The 24408-nt window shown below is 38.9% G+C and overlaps 1 protein-coding gene and 1 pseudogene across 2 annotated transcripts; one reads left to right on the forward strand and one right to left on the reverse strand.

The window, feature by feature from the left end:
• Window positions 1-736: 736 nt before the first annotated feature.
• Window positions 737-1804, reverse strand: LOC307152217 (trace amine-associated receptor 13c-like; the record flags this gene model as incomplete). The annotated part of the gene is made up of 1 exon (XM_079860649.1): window positions 737-1804. One exon carries the CDS (start codon window positions 1802-1804, stop codon window positions 737-739), a length of 1068 nt encoding a protein of 355 aa, XP_079716775.1.
• Window positions 1805-15939: 14135 nt separating this feature from the next.
• Window positions 15940-24032, forward strand: LOC307152084 (trace amine-associated receptor 13c-like; annotated as a pseudogene). The gene is made up of 5 exons: window positions 15940-15989; window positions 22151-22214; window positions 22304-22325; window positions 22537-23475; window positions 23955-24032. The product of its transcript is annotated as a trace amine-associated receptor 13c-like (transcript).
• The last annotated feature ends 376 nt before the right edge of the window (window positions 24033-24408 follow it).

Here is a 24408-nt window from a genome sequence, read left to right on the forward strand (position 1 = left end):
AAATATTGCTGATCTCCTCACCTTGTCCAGGCATGGCTTCATCATGCTTCATTCAGTTTGACCGAGAACAAAATTGTACAAACAAACATAACTGTTGCCATGTATAAATAAACTATTGATGAAAGTTGGCCTGATTGAATTAATTTCAAACAGAATTTGAGCTAATAGCAAGATATTTTTATAAGCATAAAAATCCACAGCACACACAATTATTACACATAACTATTTTGTATTTCTGCATTTAACTACTGTATGAAATAAGTTTATATAAGTACTATTAACATTTCTAGTACATTGTCCACATCTTGGGTTTACATTTTCAATTTTCACAAATTTCACAAATAGGATTGCCTGTAAAGGATACATGTCATGCTGCCTTGGAACACAAAAAAAAGATACTAGGCAGTATCTGACAACGTCATTCATTATTCACTTTCAATTCATCCTTTTTTGTTGTTTTTTTGTTCATACAATGGAATTGAAATGTGACAGAGGCAATCATTCTGCCTGACATCTCCCTCAGTGTTTGAGTAAATGAGTAAATACCTGAGGTTGAGTAAATGATTTTTTTTTTTTTTTTTTTTTTTTTATGTTTGGTTGAACTATCTCTTCATTATTAGGTTAATGTTGATCACTAAATTGTATCTGTCATTCTCGCACCTGAACACCTAAATACATATGACATATTCTGTAATAGCGGTATTTGTGTATTTGTTCACCCCCCTCCTCCCTTCAATCATGAATGACAATCTGTAAAAATGTCCATCAGAGAGGATGCTGGCTGAAATATTCGAAGAGTTAAGATGTGTTTAACTGATATTTTAAACCAGCGGTAAAATAAAGCATAGACTATAGGATTCAGACCTGAGTTTATATGAAAGGTCCATAATAGGAATGTCATTGTAGTGGATGTAATTGTTGTGGGTTTTGTTAGAGAACAGATATAGAATGGAATCCAGCAAAGCAGATAAGCCGTCACAATGATTCCTAATGTCAGAGCAGCTTTACTCTCAGATTTCCTCCTAACTGAAACTTCCATTACACATTTTACACCATTCATTTGAGAGTTAATAACCTTCACTTGCTGACGTGCAACATAAAATATCCTCAAATATGCAGTGATTATGACAGTACATGGAAATAAGAAGGAAAATATCAAATCAGTGAATCTCCAAGCCGGAGTAATCAAAACAATACACTGACCGTAACACATTGTTTTGTCTGAGATGTTAAAATATCCATTACTAATTACAAACCAAATAATGTAAAATGAACAGCAAAACCAGCAGAGACATATGCTTATTAAGGTTTTAGTTATGGTTATTTTCTGTGGGTACTGTAAAGAGTAACACACAGCCACATAACGATCAACAGCAATTAAAATTAAATTACTAAGAGATATAAAAAGGAGCAACCTAACGATAATTACAAACAATCCACAATAAGTGTCTCCAAAGTACCAACATGTCTCAATTTGCTTGATGCCCTCTACGGGTACCACAATAAGTCCAATAAGCAGGTCGGCCACAGCCAGAGAGAGAATAAGCAGGTTGGTTGGAGTGTGAAGCTTCTTGAAGTGAGAGATGGAGATGATCACCAGCAGGTTCAGAAACACAGTCCATGCTGACAGCAATAATACAAAAATGTAAATGATATTATGTTCAAAACTGGAGCGTTTTCCCTTGATACATGATGAGTTGATGGCAGGAAAGCAGTATTGAGTCTCATGATCCTCTGTCTCATAGGCCATGAGTGAGTCTCCTCCTGTTAGGAGTTTGTTCTGCTCTCCTTTCTGTCCTTTCATTTATAGTGTCTAGCTCAGGCTGGCCCACCCATTTTCACCCACTCTGATACTGCGTAATGAAATAATTATTTTATTCTCCCAACTTTTGATATGATAAATACACACAACTGTAATTAGAAGCATAATTCAAATCAGAATAACCCTTATTCTTGTGCGCATCAAATAATTATTTCATAATTATTAATCATTAGAGATGCACTGGTCAACCGGCCATCAATTGGAAGCGGATAGTTTTTGCTCTAAACACATGATCGGCAAACGTCTCGGTTACTATTGTACCTCGGTTCCCTGAGAAGAGGGAACGAGTATTGCGTAAGTAGCTTATGATATGGGAAAACTCCTTTTTTGAGATAACTTTCCTTTGCGAAATCACACCCATACTCACGCTGGTTTGGTACCAGCCGGCTGCTTTCCAATGAGCCAGAGCTCTGATACAGCCGTGGTTCACTTTGATGTGCAAGTGGCCAGATTAAAAACGGCGTTTGTTTGCAGGTGTGCATGTTTCAGAACAGACTCGTTTACTGCAGTATTGACATTTCCAGCCGCCTGAGCTAATGAGGGGACTGGAAAATGTATAAAAGGCTTTTAGTAGATTGTCCCGGGCTCGGCAGGACTCAAACACTCTCTTTTCCTCCCTTTCGCCATGGCTAGGAAGGCTTTTGAGGCTCGGGGTCCAACACAATCTTGGGTCGGTGTACCCGCCGCTCTGGGAACTGCTGCTGCTTAGCTGAGCGAGAGTGGTGACGGACCTCAGCCGCTGGGCGGGGCTGTGTGACCGGCGGCGCTGACTTTACCTGCTGAGGAGTTGGCACCTTTTTGTGGCGGCTTGAAGCAGAGCTGGAACGCTTATGGGAGGAAGTGATATAGCTTGTGACGTCTTCTGAGCCTCAGTGTAGCGTTCCACGAAACCTTTGACTGCTGGGCCGACCAGACCGGTGGTGGAGATAGGGGAGTCGAGAAAAGCTGCCTTGTCTGCATCCTTCATCTCTGTTAAGTTTAACCAGAGGTGACGTTCAAGCACCGTCAAGTTTGCCATTCTCCTTCCATTCGCCTGAGCGGTTGATTTTGTGGCCCGCAGAGCCAGGTCTGTGGCGCTGCGCAGGTCCCTGAAAGCTTACGGTTCATGTCCAGTCTCGTCCATCAAGCGGAGAAGTTTGGCCTGAAAAACTTGGAGGACAGCCATGGTGTGAAGCGCCGAAGCAGCTTGGCCAGCGGAGGCGTATACTCGGCCAGCGAGGGCTGAAGTGGCACAGCAAGGCTTAGACGGATGCGTCGCTTTGGCTTTCCATCCCATACAGTGGGCAGGCATAGGTGTGTGGCCACTGCTTCTTTGAGGTGAGGAATCGCCTCATATCCTTTTTCCGCAGCGCCGTCCACAGTCGAGAGCGTTGAGGAGATGGAAGGCTTTCGGCGAGCCGAATGTGGTGCTTTCCACGACTTTGTTAGCTCGCTGTGCACTTCTGGAAAGAAGAGGCGGGCCTCTGCTGAGGAGCCTGTTGGCAACCCTGCAGAAACCATTCATCTAACCTGCTGCGAGTTGGCTCCTTGGGTGAAGACCATTCGAGCCCAAAGTCTTAGTTAGCAAACGGAGAAGCTCTGCATCCAGCCTGGTTCTCACGTCGCACGCGCTGGCTTGTGTTGAGGGTGCAGGGCCGGACACAGAGCCCACCCACTCGTCGCATTCAGATGCAGCAATAGAAAGACTGTCATCCCTCTTTAACCCTAATTTATGGAGTGTGTAGCTTTTCATTTCTTAAACATTCATGGCCATATACCAGGATGACAATGTCAAGATTCATCAAGCTCTAATTGTGAAAGAATGGTTTGGAGGGAGAATGAAGAGTCACTTTCACACATGAATTGGCACCTCTGAGTCCAGACCTTAAATTAACTGAAAGTCTTTGGGAAGTTTAGTAATTGGTGTTAGATACATTTGTATGTGTCATTCCTGCGCCTGAGCACAGGAACACATTGTGATGATATGCCTGCTGCAATATCTGTATGTGTCCATTTTCAGGGATTGATTTTAGAGAAGTATCTCCAAGTTTAAAAAACATACAAAAACAAATCTCCAAAGTACCAACGCATCTCCACCTGCTTGACAGCTCTGACATGCAGTAGGCCTATTCAAACATTTGACATATCAATGTGAATGTACAGTATTTGCATTGGATATGAAATATCAAAACAAGTGACATCTGCAAAAAAAATTGGTTGTATGAAGCCAAATATTTTTGTCAAATGTTTTGTTTGAAAACTATTTATCTTTCTTTAAAATGAACACCTCTTCTTGATATTTTGTTTAGACTCTTACATTTTGTTGCTGTGGCGTGTGTACAAATGCAAATTTGGGTTACTGTATTATCATTGCCATTTATAAGCCCCAAAACCACTTTGTCTGTGTGCACCTGGCCACTGGCCTGTCATTCAGACAGTGACTTTGCATCTTTGTTAGTTTAACCAATTCATTTTTAAACTTCAGACAGAAACTAATCATCTAAGGAAATACGCTTTTGTGGCTATTTAGTATTTCACAGTGGTAAATAATCCTTTGGGCCCTGTTAACACCTGTTCTGTATTCAGAGTTCTGCTGCTGTGACAATCCTCCAGTGATCTGTTCATTAAAGGTGTGAAGCAAACATAGGCAAACAAACACAATAAGCAATACACTGATGTTGCATTGTGCTCAGAGGTATGTGAGTTTGTTTGACAACAAAAATGAGACGCATGAATTCAGAAAATTCTGCTTTTATGTGATGCTATAACAATGATTACAGGTGTCAGTATAAAGTACGAACATTGACGTATTGGCCAGTAAAACAAGTTTACTTAGTATATTACTGTATTACAGAATTATTTAAGATGTTTACCATTTGAAAATGCATGGCTTCTGTAGGTGCATCAATGGACATGATCACATTATATAGATTAACCACTGTAATTGCACACATTTATAGAGACATTGTGATGCTTATCATTAGCCATATTTCCATCCACCTATTTTATGCAAATTTTGGCAAATAGCATAAAAATAAACACTGAATGGAAACGCCATGTGTCTATACTGCACGCTGATTCGCTAAAACTGATTTATCAGGTTGTGTTCACCAACAACAAGGGTGTTTCATCTGAGGAGATTAACATTACAAAGACAGTATGGTGGGTAAAGGAAAATGCGCGCTTTGGCGGAAATGCGTAGATGGACTTTACGTGAGGATGTGGAGAGTGTCAAAATAAAGGTACCTCATATCGATATTTTACTTGTGGCATTGATGCATCGTATCATTAGAGGTTTGATCGATGCATCGATCCATATCAATGTATTGTTACACCCCTAATTATTAGTGTTAATTTTGTTAACGAAATCATGTTAAGTATTCCTGTCTGCAGCCTCCAGATCAGGGCGGGGCTGCACATGTAGCCCCACCCCACACTTATTCTGATTGGCCATATAAATAAGACAGCTTAAACAGGTTGAGCTCAGTTTAGAGCACACTTAATCTGAGAATCTGTCAAATTCAGTTGTTTTTTGTTAACTTAACTCACTATGTCTGCATTATTAAATCACTGAATTGTTAGCTACTGCAAGTTTAATCTTTTAGATCAGTCAAATTCACAAATTAATATTATTTATTGTGAACCAGTTGATTTAAAATAATCGGTTCAAAAGTTTTGGTCACGAAATGGGTCACGGAGATCTCGATTTAATACTTCATATAGTGAATCACAATATTTGACCACTGGGGCTGTGAGATTTGAAACGGAAACAGAAGTAAAACAAATATTCAAGGATGTGCATTACATTCAGTTGAATGATCAAATTTAACTTTATGCTTTTAAGCTGAATTTGACTAAACTGTTTGCTGAAATAACCACAACATTAACAAGAGCACTGAAATAAAAATGCGCTGTTTAGGCTGTCAGTCAGATTCGTGTGAAACTCAGCAAATACAGAACGTTGGTAAAACGTACCCAACCTTCTAACAACGTTTTAACAATGTAACATAATTTAGTGATTCTGACAGGTCAATTTAGCTCAAAAGGAATTATTAATTTATAGACAAGTTTCCCGGGCACTTCCGGTTTACTTCCTGTTTCTGCCAAGAACTTCCGACGCAGGCTGAGTAGTGGTGTAAAAATGGCTTTGGAATGGCAACATTCGACCGAAAATCTTGTTAAAAATGGTGTTTTGACCATTCCGCATCCAAGTAAGGTAACATCATGGGCGGACAACATGTCGATATGGCCCAGCATCACAACATCCAAGATCTTTTCTTATTTTATTGATTCCATGGCGGTGGATGGGAATGCAATTAATAATCTGAAAAGCTCAGAGGCGTTTCAGTACCTCCATTCCGACAAAGTGGGCTGTGTACTTTTACACGATATGGGCAGTTTAATTTACCTAAAGGCCGATGTTCAACCAAGCCAGTCCGTTAACAATTCCGCGCATAACGCCTGGGTTTTGGTTACCAAGACGGGAGATGTGGAGACTGCAGGCTGTACCTGTATCGCCGGACCCGGACGTTCCTGTAGCCATGCAGCCGCCGTGCTTTGGAAGGTACGTTAGCCCATCTTATGCTTGTATTAAGATGTTTGTATGTATCCGTGTGTTAATCTATAACAGAACACGAAGAGTAATACAAATAAAAAGTAATCCCCTCTAGCCTGCCTGCCTAGCATTTTAAATGCTCGTTGATCGGCGCTGTTAGGAAGAGAGACACTTTGCATACATTACGAGTTACTTTTACTTTTTAGAGTTAATTTTAAGACAACAGCAAGGTGTTTACAGTGAGCGCAGAATGCGGGGTTGTTTGACAGTGCTTTAACCCTTGTGTGTGTGTGTGTGTGTGTGTGTGTGTGTGTGTGTGTGTGTGTGTGTGTGTGGTTTATGAGGACACAAATGTGTATAATGACATGGGTGATGGGTATTACAACGTAAACATGGGTTATGAGGACATCTTTGTTCTCATAAACCAAACGGCTAAAAAACATACTAAATGGTGTTTATATGTTTATACTCTCTCACACTTAGACACAATCTCTCTCTCTCTCTCTCACACACACACACACACACACACACACACACATGCATACACACGCACACACACACACACACACACATACATACGTGTGTGTGTGTGTGTGTGTGTGTGTGTGTGTGTTTGTGAGAGAGAGATTGTGTCTTAAGTGTGAGAGAGTGTGAACTACCCCTGCCGTTCCCGCAAAAAACAAACTTGGATACAGTTTATTGTGCAAACGTGTAACCATATCGTATCATTTATAACTTTATTAAATGTTATTTATTTATTTAATATTTAATTATATTTTCTTTTATTCTTGTATTATTCTTTTCATATTTTTCCAGATTTTTTTTATATAAGTCTAAATAAATTCAGGCATTAAGGGGTTAAACATTGATGTTGATGGCTGCAGGCCCAGCTCATTAATTGTTTTGAAAAGTAACAAAAACGCTCTACCTTCATCATACCCTTGTTATTTTGATTTACAAAATGTTGTCTCTAAAAGAAGTCAATTGTGCTGTGATGCTCAAACCATTATTTAAAAAGTGTGTGATTTTGTTTCTATCTGTCTGCAGGTAGAAAATGCTGTGAGGCAAGGGAAGACAGGGCTTGCCTGCACTGATGTGCAGAATTGCTGGAATGCCGGGACAAAAAGCAATACTGGGCAGCAAAAAATCAGAGATGTGTCTTTCCGAAGACACAGCAGAAATAATCTATACCAACCAGCATCACAGGCATCCTCCTCCATAGTCTCTACACCTAGTCGCAAGGTAAAAGTCCATGAGACACTGGAAGAATGGCAAGATTACTGTCTCTCCACACCAATAGCAGCACTTTTTACTGCACCTGGCAGTGGACTAATGCAGCTTACTTTTAACACCAGCCTCCCTGCTCAGTCTGCCGAGACATCAAAAGCTCCACTGCCCCTATATCATGGTGATCACAACACACAACTTGAATGTGAGAAATGTAGGGCATTCTACACCACATACATTGACATGACCACAACCCAATTTATGTACATTGAGCAGCACACAAAAGAACAGAGCAGGGAACAACTGTGGCATGACATGCGACGGGTACGGATAACAGCAAGCACAGCCAAGAACGTGCCAGTTCGGGCTACCACAGCACCAGACAAATTCTTGTCTGAACACCTCCATCCTACCTTTCACGGTAACGCGGCAACCCGGCAAGGAGCAGAGGGTGAAGAGCATGCCAGGCAATACCTGCAAGACCAAGGTCATGACATCGATGTGAAAGGTTTGGTGGTTTGCCCGAGTGAGCCATGGCTTGCTGCGAGTCCGGATGGTGTCATGAACAGAGACACACTACTGGAGATCAAGTGCCCTGTCTTAGTCAAAAACCAGTCCCTTACTGAAGCACTTGCTGCTAAAAGCAGTGAGATCAAACGCATGCCCACAGGGGACTTCCATCTGTCCTTCAATGGGCCAAAGGGATATTACATGCAGGTGCAACTGGGCATGCACTGCACAGGGCTACGGCAAGCCTTGTTGGTGATTTGGAGTAACACTGAATGTCTGCAGCTCAACGTGCCCTACGACCAAACCTTTGTTGAGGGACATATCTCAAGGCTACACTCCTTCTATTTCACCCACATGTTGCCAAAAGTTGTCGATGACTTCGATGATGGAAGGCTGGAGTTGTGCTCCAGATACATGAATGTTGTAAAATCTGCATGACCTGCTTATGTGTACTGGGGTGATTAGTCATTCTTTTTTTAACCCCTTGTCCCCTGTTGTCATAAATTTGTGACAAATCCTTTCTAGCTTTTATTTTTTATCAAACTGATTTATTTTATTTTACTTACTCTTATTTATTTTTATATCAGTCACTTATCATTTATCTTTATTTATTAATTTTATTTATTTAATATTTTATTTTATTCCAGTCTTTTTCTTTGTAATATTTTGAGATTTTTTCCTGTATTTACTTTGTTTTTATTTAATTATAAAAAAAATCAGCCATTAAGGAGTTAATGAAATTGTCCCTTTGTTATGGAATAGGATCAATAAAAATTCATTCATTTCTTCTCAAAAATCAAATTGTTTATTGTCATGTGTCAATATTTACAATACAAGAAAAAGAATAGCACTCACACAAGTTTTTCTTAGTTAAACTCTGTTTTGTCTTAACAATAATCACAACACCAGAAAGGGAACAATAACAAATTTACACAGGTTTTTTTCTAGCTGAAATATATATATATATATATATATATATATATATATATATATATATATATATATATATATATATAAAATAAAAAAAGGAATATGTACAATTTAAAAAAAACAAAAACAACTTTTTACTGTTTTACTAGTAAAACAAGGTTTTACTTTTCATAGGGACTTACACCTCATGTGGCAGTCGGATGAGTCTGGACCTCATGTTTGCTAAAGCAGCGCATATGATAAGAATCTTGTCCAACCTCGGGGTCATGGAGATGGGGACAGTTTGGGACAGAATTTTGAAGACTTTAAGTCTTCGGATTGCCCTCTCCACATGTATACGGACATTGGCCACTCGTCTAGTGCGCGTTACCTCCTCATTGGTCAATTGACCACGCTTGTGGGTAAAGGCAGGAATATTCAATTTCACCTTCCTTTCATGTAGTACATCTCGAATCGTGAAACCCCTGTCAGCCATTACCTCATCACCAGGCCTTAGGGCCTCTAGAAACCCACTGTTTATAGTGATGAACTTATCACTGCTTTTACCAGCATAGGCCTCTGATATAAACATTATTAGCCCATGAGGTGACACAGCAACAAGATATTTGGCAGTATTGGTTCCCTTGTAATGACTGAAAGTTGCACTCCTACAGTTAAGGTTTGTAGCTCTCTGAATAGCCGTTTCAGCACAATCGATGATGCAAGTGGTCTGGGGGTGGTTCTTTTTAAAGGATGGTGGCATGTTAGCACGAATAACACTTCTTGGCAGCCAGGCAACCATGGGTTCAAGCTGCTCACCCAATGTATCAATCCAGTGAGCAATCACCTTACTTACTTCACCTTTAGACACTTTAAAGCGCTTTGCCACATCCCCTAACACAAGGTTCAGTTTCAGTTTCATGAGGGTCATCAGTATTTGGTCAACAACAGGAATACTACATGATGGTTTACTAAATGGCAACATCGTTTTCACCAAAGTAAAAAAATATACCAGACGCAGTCCTGTGTACAGCAGCGAGGTATCATCATCCAGGAGCATATCATCAGCCACAGTCTGACCCCCAGTCTGCGTCGATTTGTTCACGTGGTCCAACTTTGCCGCGTAGCTGTGGTCAGTTTTTGTTAGGTCCTCCCATTGTGTTGCAGCATCTTTAAACTTCGGCTCGATGCACACTTCTAAAAGACAAACAGCATCAACTATAAATGTATATACACATATCAACAGTCGAACTTATGCTGCAAACTTTAGCTAACCAGAAAAATATCAAGATACACTTACCATCCGATTGCGTGTCACTTGTGTTTCTGTCGAGTTTACGTCTCTTTTTCTGAGGAGGTCGCTCGTATCCCAACCAAAGCTCCGGGAAAGGGTTTTCCTCTGTGGGCTTTTTATCAACGAAGTGATAAGAACAAACAAACAGTCTTTTGGGCGGATTCTTCAACTTCAAAGCCGCTAGCCACTTCCGAGATTCAACATCTGTTTTTGGTTTCTCATACAACGCATACGAGGGAGCACATCCACATTGGCGCCTTGTAGATGGTTGATGGTCAAAACATTCTCCTTCCGACCAAACATTCAACAATCGCCACGAGTTGTTGCAACCGCGAACAGCACAATATGTCCCGGAGCCGTGTCGGCGTGTAACACCATCCATAGTTCACTTTTTCTGCACGCTAACCAAAGACCGTAAAAGACGCTAACTCGCTATCCGGAAGTGCTTGGCAGACACAACCGGAAGTCGTTGGCAGAGTGAAAGGCTAATGGCGGCCCGCCTATTTCATTCAGGAAACTTGTCTATAGGGAATTCGAAAGAATCACTTATTACGGCCGAGCAAATGACTCGTACAGGGTTCATTTGAACCGGCTGCAACTATCAGCTCTGCAGCGGATATAAATATCCAAATTATAGTGAAACACTATTTATTAGCAAGGTAACTTAGATCAGCAGTTTAATTACATTTGTAAGCACATAACAAAAGTAACACTTCTCTTTAAAATCCAAACAAGACTTTATTGATTAGTCTAACACATAAAACTATTATCTAATGTTACACCCTTGAAAAAGGGGAGAAATAATCACGAGAGTGATACAGTTAGGTTTCCTCACTGAAAACTTTAGTGTTATCTCTCTTTTACAACAATACAACATTTTACAGATCAACAGATCTACAGGGAATAGTAGTTTTGTAGGATATAGGGCTTATTCATGTCTCAACAGTATACACTGTAATTCACTGGAACATACACTCACCTAAAGGATTATTAGGAACACCTGTTCAATTTCTCATTAATGCAATTATCTAATCAACCAATCACATGGCAGTTGCTTCAATGCATTTAGGGCTGTGGTCCTGGTCAAGACAATCTCCTGAACTCCAAACTGAATGTCAGAATGGGAAAGAAAGGTGATTTAAGCAATTTTGAGCGTGGCATGGTTGTTGGTGCCAGACGGGCCGGTCTGAGTATTTCACAGTCTGCTCAGTTACTGGGATTTTCACGCACAACCATTTCTAGGGTTTACAAAGAATGGTGTGAAAAGGGAAAAACATCCAGTATGCGGCAGTCCTGTGGGTGAAAATGCCTTGTTGATGCTAGAGGTCAGAGGAGAATGGACCGACTGATTCAAGCTGATAGAAGAGCAACTTTGACTGAAATAACCACTCGTTACAACCGAGGTATGCAGCAAAGCATTTGTGAAGCCACAACACGCACAACCTTGAGGCGGATGGGCTACAACAGCAGAAGACCCCACCGGGTACCACTCATCTCCACTACAATTAGGAAAAAGAGGCTACAATTTGCACAAGCTCACCAAAATTGGACAGTTGAAGACTGGAAAAATGTTGCCTGGTCTGATGAGTCTCGATTTCTGTTGAGACATCCAGATGGTAGAGTCAGAATTTGGCGTAAACAGAATGAGAACATGGATCCATCATGCCTTGTTACCACTGTGCAGGCTGGTGGTGGTGGTGTAATGGTGTGGGGGATGTTTTCTTGGTACACTTTAGGCCCCTTAGTGCCAATTGGGCATTGTTTAAATGCCTCGGCCTACCTGAGCATTGTTTCTGACCATGTCCATCCCTTTATGACCACCATGTACCCATCCTCTGATGGCTACTTCCAGCAGGATAATGCACCATGTCACAAAGCTCGAATCATTTCAAATTGGTTTCTTGAACATGACAATAAGTTCACTGTACTAAAATGGCCCCCACAGTCACCAGATCTCAACCCAATAGAGCATCTTTGGGATGTGGTGGAACGGGAGCTTCGTGCCCTGGATGTGCATCCCACAAATCTCCATCAACTGCAAGATGCTATCCTATCAATATGGGCCAACATTTCTAAAGAATGCTTTCAGCACCTTGTTGAATCAATGCCACGTAGAATTAAGGCAGTTCTGAAGGCGAAAGGGGGTCAAACACAGTATTAGTATGGTGTTCCTAATAATCCTTTGGGTGAGTGTATAACAGTTACTCATTTTTTCAATATAGCTGTCAAGCACAAAGTAGCTTTAGCTCAGTAAACCATAACTACATTTACCAAAAATGTCAATAAAATCCTTAAAACACTATACAAATAACACTGCAAAATAGATTATTAACTGCGTATCTGTTAATTCACAATAGGTGGTTTGCAGTCAACCACAATAGGTGGTTTGCAGCTCCGCTGCCCTGCTGAAAATGTGAAGCAGAAACGCCAGATAACGTCAGATTAATGACAGATAACGTCCATAATAATTTGACATTTGGTTCGATTTTTTGACCGTTTTCAGTGGTTATGAGGAGCAATATGAGAGAGAAATTTGGTAATCATTGTAACATTAAACCACGTCATGTCATATTGTCAACATGGTAGGCCTACTTATGAAGCAGAATAGTGGGTCATATGTCTAATGCTTTTTGAAAACTTAAGGCTTTCTTCTTCATAAAACGAGTCAGACATCATCACATTTTTGTATACATTTTTATTTATTTACATTAGTAAGCTACAGGACATAGTCTTTCAAAACATGACCTGCGCGAAAGAGATAAATAAATAAAGCGTCATTGTACCCAGCACATTTCAAACCAAACTGACGCCCATGTGAATACTGCACACACAGGCATTTTCCGATTCGGCTCCTCCCGACCGCAGGCTTAGGTTTTTCTGTCAATTTCTTGCATTTTTCCCCCTTATGAACAACAACTTTTGGTACACGATAAAAACTCCTCGTGGTTTCTCGGTTTGATCAATTTGAGCAACCATAAACGACGCAAAACATAGGCATTTTGAGTTTGTTATAGTGCTTCCTAAATGTAGCACATTACTTCCTGCCCTCCATCTGCATTTCGCGCCATGGCAACGCAGTGACATGACATCATGCAAACAAGCTATTGACATAAAATGGTGGCTACTCTCGGTACAAAGCTATTTTTCTCTGTAACCGAGCGGGGGCTCCGCTCACACACGCACATATTACACTCGGCAAATTTAACTCTAACTTACTCAAAATGTTACTAAAACACACCTTCAACACTCTTGACATGTTAACACGTTATTACATTTACTTAACTCAGTTTTATACCAATAACATACCTGAAAAAGGGGAGAAATAATCACGAGAGTGATACGGTTAGGTTTCCTCACTGAAAACTTTAGTGTTATGAGGAAAAAGACCGCGATTTCCCCGGAAACTTGGGTGGAGACGTAAGCAATTGATCACAGGCGCATAGATTAAGATCACTTTGTCGATCACAGATTAACACTTTTTACTAAATTAGGCACTACAAAATTAAGTAATCAATATAACATTTACACATTCCTCTTACAATTTTTACCCTTTGTACACATGACAGATATTAACTTTTTAACACAGTTATATGAATTGTATCAATCCCTATTAACTAGTACTGAATGCATGAACTTTTTAACCTCAGATATTTTAAGATCTTCACATCCTATTAACTCAATAAAACATTTTAGCCCATAAGAGTACAATAAGTATTTCCTTTAACCTGTCACACTAACACAAACACACATTCATACAAGTTGCAGAAAGAAAGAGAGTGAGGAAAGAATGAGTTTTAAGAGTGAGATGATGAAATCTCAAGTTCCTATGCACTTATAAGACATGACCTGAACGAACCAATCATTAATTTAACCATTCTACTGTTTCTTAGGCGGGTTATTATATCAATGCACCAGTTCAGTTTAAGAGTCTGGAGGCTACTTGCTTGTCTTTGCTTTTTGGGATTCCCTTCATCGGCGTGAAAGGGGTTTCCCAGGTCTGTTGGCTCCTCCTGCCTGAGATGTCTGGGGCGGCCAATCACGTGGTGTGCTGGCGGATGGATGGAAAGTCTTTGTTGCTGGAAAGCAGGCTTTGCAGTCGAATCGTGGACCGAATCTTTGCCGCAAAACTTAACTTAGAACCGAAAATCACAACGGAAAAGAAAAGAAAACTAAGAAAAGAAAGAAAATTGAGACGAGAGTAGATGGATGGCTTGAATGAAGCTGTGTAACCCATGTTCTTCTGAGTCTGTCTAGTCACTCCGTCATGGCTTCTCCATGATGGTTTTCGAATCTACTATTCTCTTTTTCTCTTCTCCCGCCCTAAGATTTTAAACTCAAATGTTTGTCCAGCCTCCTGGATGAGTTCTGACCAATTAGACATTGTCTTTATTTGAGAGGTGGAAATCATGTAAATCATGCATTATCTGTGATCCCCTTACTCTCCAAGCTCTAGCAGAGAGTACAGAGGCCACAGTTTAGACATCATTACTATTATAAGAATACGAAACATTTTACACAGATTTCAATCAAGCCATCTTTTGAATCAAGAACATACGATCATACTGATAGGAAACAAGACACACTTTCATTCAAACATCTAACAGTTATGACAATTACATGACTTATATGGGATCTAAGCATATTAGACACACATATAGGTTGTAGACACAATATAGAATTATGTAGTTGAACGATGTTTGATTATAAGTCCATCAAGAATTGTTTTGGGATGATTTTATGTATTTTTATAGTTAAAGTCCCAGTCTCTTTGGTTTTAAGAGATTTCAACCTTGGGGTCATTGAGAGTTCCTTAAGAAGAAGCAGATCTGTTTTGTATATCTGTCGTGGGATCAAGCAACCTCTGCCGTTATCTTGATCGGACCATGAGTTTTTGCCATCCCTGAACCAATCAGTCTTTTCCAAACCATCTAACATTGACAACGTTCTTCCTTTAGTTGCTTTAGTTGGCCATAAAGTTCTTAGCGTAGACTGGCTGGAGCCTGGATTTTACGGTTCTGGATTGGTGATTTGGGGTCTGGAATGTTGAGTTCTGTGTGGAATTATGTTTGAACAAATCACCTGGAAGATTCATTTGTGTTTGGTTCGCCCTCAAACCTTACAACAACATGGCCAAATTGCTATAACTATGTTGTGTGGTGAAGGTTGTTACAGCGTTGTCACAATGTTGACATTGAACCACTGTTCAGAGCCATTGCTTAAGGTTGTGCCAAGGGTGTCTGGACAACCACTGGACGACATGTACTCGCCACTGCTCTGAAGCGCAAAAGTCAGCCTTTTAAATTTCAACCGACCGCTGGGCTGTCTCATTCTTCATCGAGCAATGATACGCGAGTATTGCTTTAATTTACCTCAGCTAAATAAGATACTTAATTATTCAAACAAACTACAACTTCCTTGTCTAATGTGACATTTATTTGTTCTGTCTAACTGAAGGGACAGAATAACCTTAGCTGATTACAGTACCAGACAGTGTATGCTAACGTTAGCTATATTTCGTTTAGTACTAATAATTCGATATCCTTTAATCCTCACTGTTAGGAAAACTGTTGAACATCTTCTGGTCAGGTATGACAAATATTTTAACTTTATGCCAAAAGTTTTTAACATTAAGACAAAGCCAAAATGGCTTTAATGATGAGTAACTTAATTGACATCTCAGCACTCTTTGAACAGTCAGTGACTTAAGTTAAGCGCAAAACTTACTTGTTGCACGTTAAAGGTGCCATTGCATGTATTATTTTATTATTTTAGAATGTTTCCTGGGGTGCCCTTATAATGTTAGTATGTTTTTTAGATAAAAATTTGTTAGAATTTAGAAATAAAAGGCATTTTTCCTAGCCTGATTTTAGCCTCTGATTTGAACACTCTGTTTGAAGGGGCGTGTCTGCTGGGAGACTTCAGTGTAAACGCCCACTGCTGTGATTGGCTGCTGTGAGACTTCAGTGTAAACCTGTTGATCACGTGAATGAAGATCTTATCATTGCAACGCAGTTTCTGCACTCTCACTAATGATTTCACCAATGCAAACATGATGTACGTACAGTAAGAGCTTCGTTGTGCAGCGTAATAGCGTCATTGATTTCATAGCGAGTTTTGGCAAGTGTCCAGATAAACTCGCGCTGTGTGATTGACAGCTTGGGCAACTGGAAAGGGATTGTTCTTTGATCGCTATCTGTATATTAATCACAATTTAAGTAAGATTATTTTCATCCTACCAAGAGAAACGATGTGAAGTTGATCGTTTAGTCACTGGCTTGATTTACTGATGCATAAACAGTATTGAACGACTTTGAGAGAAAGATTATCTGTCTGAGCTTGAACAATTACACATCAGACATTCACATAACCCACTGGTTCTTCAGAGGCTCGGATGAAGGAACTAAAAAAATACCTTTGTGTTCATTTGTACATCCAAACACTGAGCAACTGCCATGCTTCGCTCGTTTGCAAGCCATGATGTCTCTCGAAGAAAAATGATTCGGACGATGATTCGGCTTGAGTTCCGCCTGGCCTTGAACACGGGCTGGCATATGCAAATTTTTGGAGGCGTACATATTAATGATCCCGACTGTTGCGTCACAGTCTGTGTTATGTGGAGATTCGCCTATTTTTCAGGGGTGTTTTTAAAAAACGAGATTTAAATAAGAAGGAGAAAACAATGGAGTTTGAGACTTACTGTATGTCATGTCCATGTACTGAACTCTTGTTATTTAACTATGCCAAGATAAATTCAATTTCAAATTCTAGGGCACCTTTAATGTTCTTTCATGTTTTGGAAAGGCAAAGAGAAAAAAAATTAACACCTGTTTATTTTTTCCTTTGATTTGTCTGCTATTTAGTCTCATTCGTTTCTTTGCTAGATTTTCTCATGTCTGCTCATGCTAGTTAACATTAGTATAGTCCTGTCATGTGAAGCTCTGATTTGCTTTGTTCTCTGTCAAATTTAACTGTGCCTGCAGTGCCACCCTCTCTGGGCCCAGATTGTCTACCTGGTTTCGGACTCATACCTGCCTACTGGTTTCTGGGCTTGCATCTCTGGATTTGTTGATGTTTCCTGGACTGATTCCGGTTATTGATCTTTATCGCCCGGCTTTGGACTACGTTCCCCTGTCTGCCATGTACAGAACCCGGTTTTGTTCAGTACATTTTCTGATCTGCCTTTGCTTTTTATGTTTTATTTATTATAGTTAAAATAAATTAGTATATTTGTAATTATTATTTTTATTATTATTATTTTCAAAAATGACTTTTGGAAGTGCACTTTGATTACCATATGCAGTTTTAATAATGTTGAATTAGCTAACCTATGTCATTTTAACTCTTCAAAGTGTACACTTGCAGGTGCTGATTATAATTAATTTACTGTTAGGCCCATAAATAATAATGATAAACAATATTTAAAAAGTATATAATTATCTAACACCCGACTAATTAAAATTAACCACAAAACATAACATGCTAAATAAGGGATATCTATATTTAGCAATAGCATAAAAAAATGAATTGTCAGAACATCGTCTCGCAGTTGCTGAATGTCAGATTTTTTTTTCTGAAATAAAGTGTAGCAAAAAGTCTGATAGTATGCTCAATGTAGTGAAAGAAATAAAGCTTCATACACAAATAAATAGATAACAAGAAGGCAGACAAATTAAGAGTTTAGTGCAGTTGTAGTTACTAGAAACGGTGTTTCTTTACTGTACTCACGAGTTGAAATCTCGTTGGTGAAGGTTTGTTCGCGTTTAGTCACGTGGTAAACTGTTTCGGTAGTGAGGTGTGGCCTAAGCCATCTCGCACTATTTATACAGTTTGTTTTGTAGCACTCATTAGAAAGAAGCAGTCAAGCTACAGGAGGTGAAAGTAACTAAGTGTTTTTGTATCTTTTTCTCATTTGATAAAAAAAAAAAAAATATATAGGCCTATATATATATATATATATATATATATATATATATATATATATATATATATATATATATAGCCTATAGGCTAGCCTACATGTAGGCTACTGCGTTAGATTAAACTGGGAAGGGTTATAGCACTTGCATGTTGTCCTATAGTTAGTTTAACTGCTTCTATTGTTCTCATTTGTAAGTCACTTTGGATAAAAGCGTATGCAAAATGAATAAATGTAAAATGTAAATGTAAAGACCAGCTTAATTTACCAAAACCATCATTTCAGGGATATTGCGAGTTACAGGCTAATATTCTTTTCCCTTCTGTGCATTATAATAAAGGCTTTAATACATAATAATGTAAAATAAAAGCATTAATAAAACCTCTCTTTGTTTTTGTATTACAGACTGTTTAACAAGCCACTATGAGCTTTCATGCTTGCAGTTGCCAGATTTCAAGAATTTAAAACCCCCAGTCAGAGCTTTTCTGTTAGAAGGACACGTTTTCTACCCGACGTTTTACTTAATATTTGCAGTCTGGCAACAATGCGTCGCGCTCTCTCTACACTGCTTAAGAAGCGCAGAAAACCTCAAAAACACAGACAAACATGTAAGCTGGAGTTCACCGATCTCCATTTGAGTTTTTCTGCTTGTATGAAAGTGTCATTCAGCCAGTCTGTGTTCTTTCACGAGCCCCTTGCGCTAGGTTATGTGATCAAAACTTCTGTAATAATTGTCGAGATTCATGTTAGGAATTATTACAGAAGAGAGCGTGGGGAATGTTCATACGCGTGCTGTGAGACATGTACGGCTAGGGCTTGTATTTACATTTAATAATTTAGCAGACGCATTTATCCAAAGCGACTTACAAATGAGTATAACAATAGAAGCAATCAGACAACCAAGAAGGCAACAGTAAGTGCTGTAAGTATCAGTTAGTCTAACACAGTAGCCTAAACATAGCTAGTTTTTTTTTTTTTTTTTTAAATCAGAAAAACAAAACAAATAGTATAGAATAGAATAGAATAGAATAGAATAGAATAGAATAGAATAGTTAATTGTACAGAGATGTCATGCGTTCGTGTAGGGTTTGAGTTCCTCGTGTGTAGATCTGTTATCCGAAGTAATTTACCGCGCGCCAGCATCAGTTGTGAGCTTCAGCTTGAGCTTTGTGAGGAATTCAGCGCAGGTTTTGGCGTACGCACGGTTTTGTAAGTCTGAGGCTGTGTTCGAAACCGCATACTTCCCTACTACATATAGGGGAAAAGCATTGGTGAGCGAAAAAATATGTACGAACCCTTAGTATCCATAAAAGAGTAGGCGAGAATTACCTGGGTGATGTACTAATTCTCTCGAGATTCGGACGTACGTATACTTATAGTGCGTTCGAATATGTCCACTTACCTACTATACAGTAGGAGAAAACTGTACGTGAAAGGAGTAGTATGTTTGAAACATCAGTATTCACAAAAGAGTAGGCGAAAAGTTCCCGGATGTCTTACTGCTTCCGCCCAGATTTTCGAGTGCTCAACCGTTGGATACTTTTCTATCCCAGGAGGCCACGTGAGAGAATACGTCATAATCGAACATTATGGAGATCAGCGACGCGGGTGCTTTCAAATATGAGTAAACACGGTTCTTTGTGTTAAAATCGCATGTTGAACTATTGTAAACTGTTGAATTGTTGAAGGTGTAAAGGAGTTAGACCATATAGTATAGTTGTGATTTTGCTGTAAAAACATGTTTTATTATAGCTATCAGGAGAGCTTTATGTCTCCAAAGTGGATTTACATAAACCATATATGTTGGGGATTGCCCCACTGAAAACTGGTGGATTATATTATTGACCGCTGGAGAACTCTGGTCGGAGTCATCAGAAAGAGTTTAGTCGTTTATTGCACAAGAGTGACCATATACACATAATAGTGTACTTATAGTTTCTGAAATAAATAATATAACAGAAATAAATATTCACTGTCTAAAATTATTCAACAACTTAAGAGATTGCAAACTCAAATATAAACATCTCTGTAAAGTGCACTGATACATGAAATATAAATCGAGAAATATATTAGTATGAGTCTGTAATAACAAACTGCATAATGCAATGAAACTGACAAAACACCAAAATGTGGATTATAGAAATTGGACTGTCAGTAATAAATGACAACCAGTGAAAGATATTATCCACGGAGAAATTCACTTCAAGCATATACATACAACCGGCACATCCGGGAACTTCACTGTCAATTTCGTAACCGCCCCTTTTTAGGGGAAAACAAGCCAGACTTCCCATAGACTTCAATACAAAATAGCGGCACAAAACAACGTCCGTACACAGCCGGCAGACGTGTATAACTTCAGAAATCACTTAGATGAAATATGTCGAGTAATTATATGTCCACCCTGCCTTCCATAGAGTGTGAACGATACATTTATAAACTTAATTTGGGCAACTTAAAAACATGTCCCTTTCATTCTACCAGCATCAAATTGGTCTAACAACCCCACCCATTGGCCAGAAGTGTATTACCCGGACATTTACTCGTACCTCATCGAGTCACCAGGTAGCCAGTGAATGATTTTACTACGGTTTTAAGAAGTAAACATCTTTAAATGTACCTATAATATTATGTCTTTATATTTAGAGTAGCTACTGAGTGCACTTTTCTGTCCAGCCATACAACTAGCCTGATTTAGCTTTCGATAGCATCATCCGTAATTCATGATATTTCCATAACAGCAAGATATTGATGATGATGGCAGGCAGAGATGGGCATAAATACATGGAAATGTATTTAAATAAAATAAAAATACAAAATACTGTGTGGAAAAATTTAATTAAATACAAATACATAATAGGGGTAGCCTACTGTGTGAAAAAAAAAAGTTTAAATACAAATTACATGTTTGTAAGGGTTAGTACCATAGACTGTAAAAAATAGGTTAGTACACGTCCTCAATCCGATAGCTACTGTGTATGGCGCTCGCCGGATTGGTTTCCCCTAAAAGTGGGCGTGAACCTTTTCAGAGACGTTCTATGACGCTACGCCGGTTGTATGTATAACTAGTAAACATGACCAGTACATCAAACACACCACAAACATGGTCTAACTTAGCGCAGTTGGGATACAGTATGACAATCTGTTATTAACAATATACATAAAAGGAGAACTTACTTTCTCTTGCACATAAACACTGCACATGAATGCGTGCACGCGATATGATCGCTCAACTGGAGTAGCTTAGTGAATAGGCAATTACACTGAGTCCGTACGTGCTGAGAACGCTGCACTACGTTATTTGCGTACAACGCAGCTTAAAATGTCACACACGAAGCCAACTTAATATTTAAAGGGAGAGAATTCACAACAATATACATCTTAAAGATGCTCATTTTAAATGTCTATTTACATCTGACAGGAAAATCTTCTGTAAGTATTGCAGATGAGCACATCACTACATGAAATAGACATCTGAGTGATGAATGTGTGGTATTATGTAGGATAATTCACTGTTGTCAACACTGTTTAGCACATTAGACAAATGTGCTGTTAGTAAAGTAAATAAACAAATCTATAAAGTAACTAAACATAAGTTATAGCCTATATTTTATTTGTCCATTTGTACTGTTGATAAATTGAGGATTATGTTGGATAAAAGTGAGTTAACACATCAGCAACAACCTCAACATGTAAATGTAGCGTTGAGCTCATAAATCACAGAGGTAACGTGAATCTTGTCTGGATGTTACAGGGACAGATGAACAGATGTGTTTATCCGGTGGAGAGTGGCTGAAGAAGGCTTTGAGTGATTATACTACAGAAATGAATAACAAAATATATTTAAATATTAAGTTGTAGTTTATTTTAATTATTGTAATTTCAAGCAGAGCTATTACAACACTTTTCTGATTCTTGATTTCTGTGCATTTGCTGCAGATCTTTTGATGGTGGAGCAGGACCTGCAAGGAAAGATGATGGCAGCACTTTACTAAAATATAAAGTAAGATCATTTTGTTACTTCTAATACAATCAAACGACATTGTGCTGTTAAAATTACTGCTTTTGTATTATGTTTGTGTATTTTTGTAGGATCTGAAATCTCTGCAGGCTGGTGTGAGCACTGAGGATGAGGAGCCCAGAGCTGAATCCTATTATTCTATTATTGCATATCTATTATTGTTTTAGGTAAATATAATGATGCATACAGTGAATAAATAATTACAACATTATGCATTCTCAGTGTGGGCGGTAGATGGGTTGGTCGGTCTGATCCAGACTGTATAAATTATGACAATAAAGAGAGCAGAACAAACTCCTAACAGGAGGAGACTCACTCAAGGCCTATGAGACAGAGGATCATGAGACTCAATACTGCTTTCCTGCCATCAACTCATCATGTGTCAAGGGAAAACGCTCCACACATGAATACAATATTATGTATGTATTTTTTTCATTGCTGTCAGCATGGACTGTGTTTCTGAACCTGCTGGTGATCATCTCCATCTCTCACTTCAAGAAGCTTCACACTCCAACAAACCTGCTTATTCTCTCTCTGGCTGTGGCCGACCTGCTTATTGGACTTATTGTGATACCCATAGAGGCCTTTAAACTGATTGAGACATGCTGGTACTTTGGAAACAATGTCTGTGGACTGTTTACTTTTATCCTCAATTTGACTCTTTCAGCATCTCTCAGTAATTTATTATTAATTGCTGTTGATCGTTATGTGGCTGTGTGTCACCCTTTACTGTACCCACAGAAAATAACCACAACTAAAACTTTAATAAGTATCAGTCTGAGCTGGGTTTGCACCTCAGTTTATAACACTGCCTTTGTAATTAATAGTGGCTATTTTAACACCACACACAGATCAGACGTGTTATGGCGAGTGCTCCATTATAATTAGTTTTGTCTGGACAATCATTGATCTGATTTTGTTCTTTCTGTCTCCATGTATTCTGATTATAACTTTATATTTCAGGATTTTCCATGTTGTACATCAGCAAGTAAAAGTTATAAACACTCTAAAGGGTGGTAAATGTGTAACTGAAGGTTCATTGAGGAGACAATCTGAGAGTAAAGCTGCTCTGACATTAGGAATCATTGTGACAGTTTATCTGCTTTGCTTTGTTCCATACTTTATCTGTTCTTTATCAGTAGTCTCTTCCACAACCATATATATTTTGACATGGGTTGTGTATACAAACTCAAGTCTGAATCCTATGATCTATGCCTTATTTTATCCCTGGTTTAAAAAGACAGTTAAACACTAGCCTGACTACGTCAGACTTCGTACTTCCGCTCAATTTCATTTCGCTTCTGTACTCAGTCTGAGACAGCTTCAGAGCTTTCTGTTTGCCACCGGTCTGGAAACAGCCGGGCCAATCAACGAACAGAGGGCGGGCTGAGAGCCGTGACGTACACGCTGATTGTACCGTGGATGCGTAGATTTACTTAACTTAACCTGCAAAAGTCGTTCACAGCCATGTTCACTCCGGTATTTCGCTCGATGGTTTTGTTTTCGCATTATACATGTGTTTACAGTGAAAGTTAAATGCGGCCGAGCATGCGCATAACACACGCCATAACCAAACGTTATGTGATTGGCTTACGGGTAACCAATGATTTTAAACTTCAGACAAGCGCCCCCTAGCAAGAGAGAAAACACTTCTCTGTTATGCCATTCCAGACTCTGTCTACGAAGCAAAGTGAAGTAGCAGAGTCTGGTATTACCAGGCTAGTTAAACACATCCTAACTCTGAAAATATTTCAGCCAGCATCCTCTCTGGTTGATATTTTTACACAATATCAAATGTAATTAAATTGGTAATTTACACTACATGTATCTTAATAGTATAGTTTGTTTTATATAGTACGCATTCGGTATAATTCTTGCATTGATGCAATTGATTGAATATTTATAATTTAACAATTAAACAGACCTTTTAGGCTGTAAAAAGGTGACAATGTTCAGTTGTTTTATTAGCTTTAAGTAAATTGAGCAAGAATCACAAATCTTCAGTCTACTGAAATAAATGATAAAAGTAGATATTATGTATTTTATGCTTCACTTTCATCCGTCATTTTGAATCTGTTTTATCAAAAATAAAACACAATGACAAAAAGAGGACAGTCAAGAACTATGTGTAAGTGTCAAATGTATTATTGTGGTTCATCACAAAGTGAATGATTAA

This window comes from Squalius cephalus (assembly GCF_949319135.1).
Source record: "Squalius cephalus genome assembly, chromosome: 24".
Classification (NCBI taxonomy): domain Eukaryota; kingdom Metazoa; phylum Chordata; class Actinopteri; order Cypriniformes; family Leuciscidae; genus Squalius; species Squalius cephalus.